This window comes from Ptychodera flava, chromosome 15 (genome assembly GCF_041260155.1).
Source record: "Ptychodera flava strain L36383 chromosome 15, AS_Pfla_20210202, whole genome shotgun sequence".
NCBI lineage: Eukaryota > Metazoa > Hemichordata > Enteropneusta > Ptychoderidae > Ptychodera > Ptychodera flava.
Window position 1 is genome coordinate 30,657,794 of NC_091942.1, and position 11,866 is coordinate 30,669,659.

The window sequence follows — 11,866 nt, forward strand, 5'->3', positions numbered from 1 at the left end:
GTGAAGATGACATTTGCATGTAATTCTCAAAGTCAAGCACATAACCCCTTTAAGGTACTTGTAAGGTATTGTTGGCAGAAATTATACCAGGTCTTTCACATCGCACATCTTGTTGTCTCGACGTAATATTTGAACTAAACATACTTCAAATCAAATTAGCATGCATAAGTACAAATAAAGATGAAAGCTAGTTGCAATGGATGAGAAGAAAATTGAACAGAACCAAGAAATAATGCAGTTTTTTAGCCTAGCAGCATGAGCTGGATCATGAACATCAGAAGTGTGTTTCAACAAATGTAACCATCAAGAGATGATGAACAGAAAGTCTGTTGATATGTAATTTTATTACTGACATGACGTCACTTTGGTCAAAAAAGTCAAAATGTCTCAGCCTTTGGTTGAATTAGGTTCTTTAAATATTGAAACTGGATCCTAAAGCCGAGTAGACAAGATATGAAAAACTGATATTCAAAATCAATTTGCTCATATCGTTAATATCTATTGAGCTATACCACCCTTGATTTTGCAGTGTCTTTCTCTTTTAGTGTAGTATTTGTTGGAAAATAAATTCACAGTCAAAACAAATCTTCTAATTACACTCATGAGAGTTACTATAGTAGATATGTCTTGTCAACCGTAGTCTCAATGGAGTAATACAAAGTTTTTTCTGATACAAACAATGTTGCATTACCCTCATTGTCACTTGACAGATATGCTGATTTATGAACAAAAGACAAATATTGAAATATTACAGATATTCTGTCGATATGTTGAATGTAGATTGTACTTGCCTTTCGCAGTTCCACAGATTGCTCACTAGAGATCTCTGATGTTGAATCACTGGTTGCGGTGTCGTCGTCGTCTTCATCAGATAATTCCGCCTCGTTGTCGGTCGTCTGGGTACTGGCCAGTGGAGTACTGTCTATGCTGTCAGTGAAGCTCTGTGTGTCAATGTCATCCAGGTTGGACTGCGGCGGCTCATCAACGATGTTCAAGTCGCCGCTTTTGATGCTGGTGATGGAATCCTTTTTCTTCGGTGGTTCATACGGCAGTGGAGGGCTGAAGACGGCATCATCCTCTGGTTTGCTCATCTTGGATTCCCTGTCTTTCTCTTTGTCCTTATCCTTGCTGTGCTTATGTTTCTTGTGTTTTTTCACACTTCCAACCTCCGCGTCTTCCGAGTCAGATTTCAACTTATCGGACTTTTTCGACTTCTTATCAGAATGTTTTGATTTGGACTTTCCCTCGCCTTTATCCTGTCCCTCAGATTTTGCTGTTGTTTTCTTCTTAGTCGACTTCTGAGAACTGTGTGAACTATCCAAGGAATCGCTCGTTTCACTTCTACTCGGACTTTTTGAGTTTTGACGTTTCAATCCCTTCTGCTCCTTGTCCTTTTTTTGTTCTTTGTCTTTCTTAGACTCCTTTGCAGATTTCCTCTTTGCATCTTTGCCATCTGTCTTTTCCTTGTCTTTGTCCTTGTCTTTATCCTTCTGCTTGTCTTTTCCTCGGTCCTTGTCCTTGTTTTTGCTTTTCTTCTCCGCCTTCTTGGCACTGCTGGGAGTTTTGTGCGGCTTTGCAGGAACCTCACTAGAGTTGTTGGCACTGCTGGCATTCACAGTTGACGCCGAACTACTCGGTGACTTCACTGGAGTTGACGGTTTGAATTCGTTTTCTCGAAAGAAAACATCGTTTTCCATGGTTTCTGATATTGTGTCCATTTCTGTAAACTCAAACTCTTCATGAATATCTGAGATGAATAGAAATCAAATGATTTCATTATAAATCAATGATATCACACAGACGGAATAGACAATGCAAACTGTTCCACACTGACAGTAACAACTATGGTTCATGCAGAGTACAAGAGAGCACACATCAGCTTTGATGCATCAGTCTATTAATTGTTTAACCCTTTCACCATAATGGTTTGTCCCAAATCCATTGTTTCTATGGTAAAGTTGGACCTGTATACAGGGAAATGGGGTGAAAGGTTTAAATCACATTTCAGTCTAACCCTTAGTCAATCTTTGCTTGAAAAAGCAATGAAATCAGGCTGACAGTATTAGATTTTTGCATTCCAATTCAGCTTATGTTATTTCTAGCATGCTAACGCTATTTGGCTTGCAAGGGTTTCTGAATAACATCGAGAAAAAATCGTTTGCTTCCATACACAAACAAAACAACACTGCTGCCATGGTTGAATGTGAGAGCATGTTGGTGGATGTCCTGAGGTACAATACAGAAAGCTACAAAGTCAGAGACTGTTTTCATTCAATTTTGAAATTTCCTCTTTCCCTAACCTTTCTTAATCTTGCTTGGTTTCCTCCCTCTGTTCTTAGCTTTTTTATTCTGTTCTCTACTGGCAGCGACATCATTACTACTCTCATTGACCTCTCCAAAGGTCATCGGAGTCTCAGACAAACTTGGCGTCCTCAAACCACTGTCGATGCTCATTTCACCGGAGGTGCGCCTGCGACGTTTACGCTGCGGCATGATTGGTGAGGGTTCTATGTCTGATTAAAAGGAGAAGACAACGATGCATAAATATGTATCGCTTTGATACACCTAAAGTATTTGCAAATTTGCTATTTCTATTTTTTCAAATTATGGACGTTGTAACTTCTTTGTATGTGAGTTGACCTACTTTTATGACCTACTTTTATGACTAACTTCTTAAAACACTGATTGGACAAACTATAACTACAACTACCTTTGTTTATTTTTAATATGCATCACATTTGACTTGATGAGAATGTCCGAGTTTACAAATTTCAGAACCACTTTCACAACAAATTTTTGTTACCAACTTTCCATATGACAATAGTTTGAAACCAAAACTATACATTCAGAAAATGACAACGAGGTAGCTAATAAAAAAGCATGTTTTGTAGCTTGCAAAGGAAACAAGACAAGAATGATTTGCAATAAATTTAAAATGTACGTAATGTACTCACCAACTATAGGATAATCCGGGGACAACAGCCGGATGTGATCGAGTGGAATTCTTCCTGAATCTCCGTCGTCAAATTCCACATTGATGAGTTTGTCATCAATGCTTGGATTGGGACTGCCTTTGGACACAGTGCCAGGATACAAACATCTGTATTGCTGACTCCAGTATGCACACACTCTGGTTCCCTGACACAGGAATCTAGCAGAACCAGGCTTTATTTCATGAATCTGTGGAGAATTAATCAAAACTTACAAAATGAAAACTTTCCAAGTGCTTAAATCATTTTCTATTTTGTACACTGCAATAATGCATCTAATATTTCACATTTATAGAATTGATGCCATATGTTAAGTCTTTTAAATTTGGAAATTTGCATAATATCTATAGATTAGAACAGTATTATAAACATCTGGACAGTTCATCCTTGATTTGATGAATTTCTCCCTCATAGTGCAAAGATAATAAGATTAGTCTTGATATTGTATTCTGTTTATGTATTATTTACTAAAACAGAAGTTACAGTCATAAATCTTCAATATCAGGACATTGTGAAAACAAATACAACTGGTTAAATGTCTCTATTGGAGCTGTATGTTATTTTCTTTACAATATTACAAAATAAAACCAGAAACAATTTTATTGCAGGAGAAATGAAGAAATAAACACACATAAATTCGTTTAGACAGCAAATTTGAAGAACACAGCAGTTACACTTACAGCCTCTTGCAGTATTTGTTCTTGAGAATACACATGGGGTCTGTTGCCTCTTTGACCATCTACTACTATGCCATAACTACAAGAACAAAAAGTAGTGGTTTTGTCACAAAAACTGGTGAAATTTACCATGACGTTGGTATTGTCAATACACCATGCACATCCAAGAGAAAACAATTGGACATATCCTATCCACAGTGAAACTTCACCAAGATAAACACAAAATGCACAACAATGATTTGAGAGGAAAAATCAATGCTAACTTTATCTTTTGGATAATTTACATGGAAAATGTTCTGCATTGAGCAAAGTCTCACCATTCTCTCAATCATTCTTTAATTGCGTAAATTCTTGACATCAAAATGAACATGAATTATTAAAGAACTAATTCTAACATTCTTCTAATTCTTCATACATCATTAATACATATATCAAGGCACAGTATTGGATATCGCATGTTCAAACATGATTACATTTCAGCTGTCATGTACTCAGGTGAGTTTCTTCAACACCCGATGAAAAAATAATGATATTGACAATGACTTACATATCTGGGGCCTGAATCGCGTTGATATGACCGGTGTAGAAGAGGCCATCGATTGGAATCAGGACCCTGGTGCCATCGATCAGTTCGTCAGGTTGCAATACACACGATCTGGGCTCTGTGCGTGAAAAATGCAACAGCCGATCAATTCTCAAACACACTTCTTCATTACGTTTATTTTTGCAATTTACACACCTGTCAGCCATCACAGTACATTTTAATGACACTGGGATCAATATTGAGATTATGGTCGCCGATGTCACTGCCAAATGGAAATCCTCACTTTATGAACTGTCAGGAGATGGACAGTCCTATTTACAGATGATAGATAACTACATGAATTTCAAATCACTTTCAATCTAACAGGGTCACATAGATCATATACCGTTACGTTTTGGTGCTTGGGAATTCCCACTTCATGGAAAAAACACGCACAGAGGCAACTACAGGACTTTGTATCATTCCCAAGTCTTATATTTGCATATTAACTCTGGAAAGGATATTTGTGTGAGGCAGAAGCCAATGTTTATGTTGATCAAAACCAATGCTACACTCATTTGCATATTTCCCTCTTTCTCACCTGGTGTCACAGGTCTGTCAACCAATGAGCTCAATGGTATATTCTCATTATCACTGAAACACTCCTGCGTCTCGGCTTCTCCCTCCTGTTGTTCTTTGTTGGTTGTCTTTGTCTTGATGGACAGCGTCTTGGCTACCTCATTCTGGTCTGAGGACTGAAAATTAAACAGATTGTGAAATAAAGGAACGGAATCATCTCTTATTTACTACAATTATATGATTTGTCGTGTCACTTGCAATGCAGCCTACAGAGTATGGATAACAAAAAATAGGGGAGGAGTTCTTTCATCCGTACAGTTGTTATCCCTTGGAATAGTTCTTTGATATCTGATGACATGCTGGCCCTTATTCCATGTGACAGGGAAAAATAATTGTATTCTCACCTGCTTCTTGCTCTTTGGTTTACTCTTTTTAGTCTCTGAGTTGTCAGTGTCTTTCCCACTGGGCTTAGGGGGTTTCTTCTTCATCTTTGTAGGACTAGGTGGTACAGCATACCCTTCTTCAACATCTGGCATTGGCACTTCAGGTATTGTTCTTGCTTTGCTGGCACTGCTGCTGGAGGACATCTTTCTCGGTTTCTGTGTGGGGAAAAATCATGACAGGAAATTTCTTACTTGTTCCCTTTTTATTGGTTTGGGAAACTGGTACTGAATGCTGGTCAGGTATATGACCACAAACTTATGCAAACACACTGAAATCTCACAGGAGAGCATTACCTTGGGCGGAGTCGCATCTTCTTCTTTCTTGCTTCTCCACGGCAACGTCTCTGGCACTGTCTTCAAGGAAGGCGCTTTGCTGATTGGGCTCACATCCCTGGAAGGCACTGGACTGGTGTCACTCAGGAAGATTCTTTCACTTCTACGTCTTTGCCACTGATCCTCATCCAGAAATGCTGGCCTCTCATTTTCATATTCTTTCAGTGCCTGAAAGATTAATATGTTTTGTGTCAGTCTGTGCGTTCAGCCACAATGGAAAAATTCACACTTCTGAAGTAAAATCAACTGACACATCAACATGTTTTATTTGATAAAAACTGACCCTACTTCCATAATTTAAAGATGAATCTAATCTGAATTTGAAGTAAAATGTTTTGGCGCACACTTCCTTTGAAAATATTACTGTAGTGAAAGGAATCGTCACAAAGCATTAGTAAAGTCTTTCAAAGAAAGAGGAAGAGAGATCTTTAAGTGAAAAGCTGAAATACTGAAAAGGGAATTACTTGATGGAAATTTGAGAATACATTTATCAATTCACCTTTGCAATCTGTTCTTCTTTGATTTTCTTTTTCTTAGCTTTCTTGGGCTTCTCTTCCTTAGCTTCGGGCAGTGAACTTTTGGGAGACTTAGATTTGCTGGTTTGTTTCTTGGCTTTCTTTGGAGTAGATTCTAAAGACAAGGGAGATACAAAGTCAGATTTGAGTGTTAATCAGCGTTGAAGTGATTGAGTTTTGTTCCGCAGGGAATCCACTGAAAGTCAAAGGTATCTTCTGAATGAACGTACACTCTTATCAAAAGGAATGTTGTAGATGGCTGTAACATCAGTACATGTGAAGATAACCACGGCAGAATCACACTAAACTTGGATTAACCCTGTCTCACTGCTTGACTTTGGTACATTCCATTGTTTTAACCCCTTCACCCCCAGTTCCCTGTGTACAGGGGTCCAACTTTACCATTTGGGAAAAACCATAGCGGTGAAAGGGTTAAACAAGGTAAATGGACCTAAATACAAGAATATGGGGATGAAAGCTTTAAATACAACAATATCTCTCTCCACTGGGAAAAGGCCGAATAACACTGGGTTAACGTTGGGCGATGTTACAAATCAACAATATTTTAGGGGGTATATTTCTGTTTATCCGTTATGAAAAAGCACCCTAAGACACCAAAGATTACTGCATAACAATATTGAACCAAATTCTTTAGTGTGTCTTATCTCGGTTGCCAGGCTATACTTTAGAGTAATACACACTTTTTGAATAATTCTGCCGGTCAATCATTTGCAGAAGGTTGATATGAATGACAGCAGATAAATATTTATATTATGATGATATTGAGGGTGAAGATAATGTAATACAACAATTTGACTTTGAACAACTTGTGTTTCTGTTCATGTTCAAAATGCACCCACTGCATTCATGTTCACTTCATAAAATGAAATACTGTACAAATTGACTCATACATACCTTGATGTTCGGCTCGGCTAGGTGAGCTGCCTTTCTTTGGCCGGCCCGGCTTTCTCTTCTTCACTTCATTGTCAGACATGGAGGCCTCAGATTCCACACCGGAGCTGTGCCGTTTCCTCTTGTTGCTGGTCTTGGGTATGGCAGCAGCGGCAGCCAGTAATCCCAGACCGCTTTCTATCGCTGGCTGCTCTGGCTCTATGTTACTTTCATCTACGAAGGAAGTAAAACATGTCGTGTAATGCAAGCAGCACACAAAGAGAAAACTTAATTTAAGCACTGTTACAACAAACTGTGGAAAAATACATGACTCACACTATTATTACTTATAGAAATTGTGTGATACGACAACCCCTGAAAGTTGAATATCACATTTGTGAATAGAATAGAATAGAACTGCAATGAAATGCACTTCCCTACTACCTGCATTTAATTTTATTACCCGAAATTTCTTACACATTGGTAAACGCACACAAGTACACAAAAAAATAATTGCATTGAATCTGTCAGGTGCATGCCTATGAACAGATCTACAGACTAAAACATGCTACAAGGTTTCCACTTCAAATCAAACTTACCGTAGACATTTTCAGTTTCTGTAATCACTGACGGTTCATCTTCCTCTGTGTTCATGTTGCTATAGCGATTAATCACTCCTTCAATGATGTCGTCATATCTCTCAAGTCTGGATTTGTACGCGGCATCATCTTCCGTGATCTTCTTTTTCACTTTGTTCGTCTTGACTTTGTCTTTGTCCTTGTCCTTGTCCTTGCTCTTTTTCTTTTCCTTGTTTTCCTTGTTCTTCTTCTGAGGCGTTTCCGGAGACTTGAAGCTTTCTAACACCCATGATTCCCGACATTCAAGATCCAACATCGCTGGAATGGCAGACAATAGATCAAATCAGTGACACAACTGACCATCAGTTAGTGGTAATGAGGAGAAAAAATCTGATTAATAATGACAATTTAATGATAATGAGTAATGAACATGATTGCAGTATGACTTTACATTTGAATACCTTACAGCTTGTTCTATTCTTAGAATTTGGAGCTCGGAATGGAAATGTAATAATATTGACAAAAGACAAAATATGTATGACTAATGCACGATAGGCAGTGTAACAATGGCAATATTCATCATTTTCCAACTATTATATTCATTTTACAGGTGCTGTATGTAGATGTTTGCTCACTTAGTCACTAATGGTTTTTATGACCAGATCCAGTATTAATTAATCATATCTGTAGTGTCAATGTGTTTTCTAAATATGAAGTCTCGCCTCAAATCAACCTCAAATGTAAACCGTGGAAGAAGCCACAGGATATAAATGAAACAACACTTAAGATAATCTGAAGAGGTTGTCATTGTACCACATTGGACAAAGCTCAAAGGTGACATCAAAGCTCTAACTAGGCTTACTCAAACACAACTCTATGATCACTCACTCCAGTTCATCCAAGTCTGGTGGGGAGCATGTCAGTGACTTAGGGCGCCCTCGTGCTTTGGGTTTCCCATTTTTGTCCTCTTTACTTTTGCTTTTACTTCCTGGTTCACCCTTAACAGACTCTTTCTTCTTTTCTTTGGGAACTGAAATTAATTGGAGAGCATGCATCAAGACTCTGCACCTACTCCTTCAGTCTGGCTTTTTTCTGATGAGTTATTTGTGAGTGATCAGCCACCATGACACACGACAATTGTTGTCTGCGATAATTACAAGCCGGAGATTGCAACCATTTTGTGTTAGATTACCCGACTCTTGTGGATTGAAATGCAAATCCTCTGGAGCTCCACGGCAACACTCCTGGGATGCTATCATTATGACAAAGGAGGCCATAATTTAGCCAGAACATAATTCTAATTTCTGAAATTAAAAATTGATGAGGACTGGTCACAATGATTTCAATTGGGGTTGGCGATGATTGTCCCATCTGGGATGGTGGAGTAGAATTGAAGCAAATAAAATACAGACTTTTTAATACATGAGAGTGGAATAGCGACAAGCATAATGTTTACAAAGTGACTCCGCAATTCAATTTTGATGAGAATTAAGACAGATTCCCAAGTGGAAACATAGCCTGAGTGGAGTAGTCGTCTACAAAATTAAGCGTGTTCACTCATCAGTGTTAATTTGGCTTGTATGCTTTCCAATTATGTACGGGTCTTCCCTACCCTGTCCAACCATCTCTTCTACACGTCAAATATGTACTACAATAGAATCAGCTTACTTTTACACAGAAGATGATCAGAAAAAGTCGCTACCCCTCCCAATTTGAAAACTAGCTATGCATCGAATCTTACCTTTAACCGGCGTACCATCGGCTGAGACAACTTTAATTTTCTTTGTCTTGGGAGATTTCACTAAAGAATCTGTTGACGATGACAAATCAGACGAGGAGGAGGAATTTTTGGAGCCGTTCTTCTTACTCTTGCCAGGCGATGTTGAACTTTTCTTCACCTTAATCTTGGCCGTTCCCTCCGGCACGCTCCCTGCCGCGACAATTTTTCCGGGTTTTCCACCGCTGCTCTTAGACTTCTTCTTCTTTGGCTGGAAAAGCATCACACAACCAATGAGAAAACGTGTCACACATTTTCAAATATTATCACAGGTCTGAATGTTATCCTGTATCTGATTGGATGAAATGTTAACTACCTTTAGAACATATCATACATTAAATGCTTTCTTCCTTGCATGCATATTAATGTTCCTATAGGGTATACACTCTTCCTGACTAATCCACTGGAACAAGAATGAACATGCATGTCGGAGTTCGGGATGAAAAATTCAAAGGTACCTTTTCAGCATTATCTGTCTTGGATGTCTTGCCCGAAGTGTCTTTATTTGATTTCTTATCTTTGTCCTTGGAGAGTTTCTTCTTCTTCTTTGGAGGTTCATCCGAGGAAGACGTGGATTCGATGGACAGGCTCTGAACAAACTTGCCATTTGTACTGAAAGAAATACGCAAGCTCGATGATCAAATTGAGATTTAGGGAGGGGAAGGGGTTTTCAAACAACGCTTGAGAGAAGGGGAGAGATTCTAGTCCCCTCAAACTGCTGCACATCTGAGCACCTTACAATGATGGAACAATACAATATAAAATTCTCAGTCTGAGTTTAACCCTTTCACCACCATGGTTTGTCCCAAATCCATTGTTTTCTATGGTAAAGTTGAACCCTGTATACAGGGAACTGGGGGTGAAAGGGTTAAAAGGCTGTACTATATTTTGCAGCCGTACTGAATGTGGACTGAGAAGGTAGGAAAATTTCGCTGAGTGCACTTTTAATTTTCGGATAATCAAGTAGACTAACTACAGATGTGCAACTTAAAGTGCCTGGCCACTAAAAGCATTCACATGAAAAGTCTAGTGTATCACTCGGAGTGGCTTAACCCTCGAGTGCCACTCCATGAATTTTGAATGACAAAATCTGTGATGCCATTTCACATACCTGTCTTCATGTTTTCCCTTTCCTGGAGATTTCAGACTACTTGGAGTGAATTTCTTCTTCCTGGGACGACCGGGTCCTCTCTTCACTGGACTGCTGTTCTTATCATCGCTTTTGTGACTGGAAATCAAAAAGTGGACAAAGACTGATAATTTGCACACGTTCAAGTTATTATCCCCTCTTTTCAACGATAGTTTTTCAGAATAATTCCTGAACTTGCCTGACAAAAATATTCTTGGTCACAACTCAAGTTGATTCATCTTTTCTGAGACACTAGACAGTCAAGTCATTTGCCACAGGGTTAGCTTTCTCTTGACTACATGTCCAACAAACACACTTGCCATCGTGTTTCCTGAAGCAAATAACCTATTCTTAGTTTTTAACCATCTGTGCTGTTTCTATAATCATTTGGATTCAGCCAAACTCGAGAAGAAAATAAAAGATACGAAAGGCTGACAGAAGACATCGCAGAAGAGTGGAGGGTCAGAAGTACATGATGTGATACAACTCCTCGAGGAATCCACAAAGACGACCTAGAAAAGAATTTTTTTCTATTTTTTTTAACTCACTCTTTGTCCTTCTTCCTTTGAAGCCTTGCCAATTCTTTCTGTTTCTCCTTGTACTTCCTCTGCAGTTCCGCCAATTTCATTCTCATTTCCAACTCGCTGGCATCCATGCCACCAGCATCCATCCCCGGGGGGAACTTAAAACCACCCCAAGATCCTTTCCCTGCAAAGGGTGACATGTCTATCAACACAACAGCAGCAAAAAGGACCTTCATATTTAAAGTTTGCCTCACAATTACAACTTTCTCTTTCACTCTTTAGAACTACAAATTGAATGGAAGGTTAACAACTTCACATCAACTTTGCAAAACTATATGAAGAAACAGCCACAGATATGTTCCAGTAGTAATCTTACACTGTCCGAACAGGAATTCTACTGATATATATATATATATACCTTTTAATTTTTAATGAGCTCTATTAATGTGCAAAAGATAATTGAAAGTGAAGTGGAAATGAATGTAACAAAAGAAAACGATATATAAAAATAATGCTATCATGAAAATATTTGAAGAGAAAAACTTTGACATAGGTTGACACTCACCTGTTGATTCTTTCTTAATTGTAAATGACACTTTACTCTTGAAGACATACTCTGACGTACTTGACCTCACTTCTTGCTTGTTACAGTGATAGTGATTGGCATTCAAATCCGTGTTGCCATGGTGACCACCATCCACCAGATCACTTCCTGACTTCATCTCAATTTTGTTCTCTGCAAGACAACAGGTCAGAGGTTCGTAAAATGAACGGAGGATTCTGGGAGCTATTTGCCTACTTTTATTGGAAATTATGAGTTCTTTTTATTAGAATGTCATAATGGATGTTTTGAGGAGATACTCATCCTCTTTTGTACAGGCAAAGTAAAATGGCTCTTAAATTATCG

The 11,866-nt window shown here is 38.6% G+C and overlaps 1 protein-coding gene across 11 annotated transcripts in view; it reads right to left on the minus strand.

Annotated features, from left to right (window-relative positions):
• Positions 1-11,866, minus strand: part of LOC139151855 (trinucleotide repeat-containing gene 18 protein-like) — a 75,120-nt gene that overhangs the window by 4,187 nt on the left and 59,067 nt on the right. For 10 of the 11 annotated variants that reach the window (XM_070724877.1, XM_070724875.1, XM_070724878.1 and 7 more), the window contains exons 12-28: positions 11,525-11,695; positions 10,984-11,143; positions 10,418-10,534; positions 9,765-9,918; positions 9,271-9,517; positions 8,419-8,559; positions 7,551-7,847; positions 6,976-7,185; positions 6,045-6,175; positions 5,507-5,713; positions 5,174-5,368; positions 4,792-4,945; positions 4,215-4,329; positions 3,671-3,746; positions 2,955-3,180; positions 2,301-2,513; positions 792-1,747 (exon numbers count right to left, since the gene is read on the minus strand). In XM_070724877.1, coding sequence (XP_070580978.1) covers positions 792-1,747; positions 2,301-2,513; positions 2,955-3,180; positions 3,671-3,746; positions 4,215-4,329; positions 4,792-4,945; positions 5,174-5,368; positions 5,507-5,713; positions 6,045-6,175; positions 6,976-7,185; positions 7,551-7,847; positions 8,419-8,559; positions 9,271-9,517; positions 9,765-9,918; positions 10,418-10,534; positions 10,984-11,143; positions 11,525-11,695 — 3,770 coding nt within the window. The remainder of the gene's footprint in view (positions 1-791; positions 1,748-2,300; positions 2,514-2,954; positions 3,181-3,670; positions 3,747-4,214; positions 4,330-4,791; positions 4,946-5,173; positions 5,369-5,506; positions 5,714-6,044; positions 6,176-6,975; positions 7,186-7,550; positions 7,848-8,418; positions 8,560-9,270; positions 9,518-9,764; positions 9,919-10,417; positions 10,535-10,983; positions 11,144-11,524; positions 11,696-11,866) is intronic. The other variant, XM_070724885.1, reaches the window with a different exon arrangement.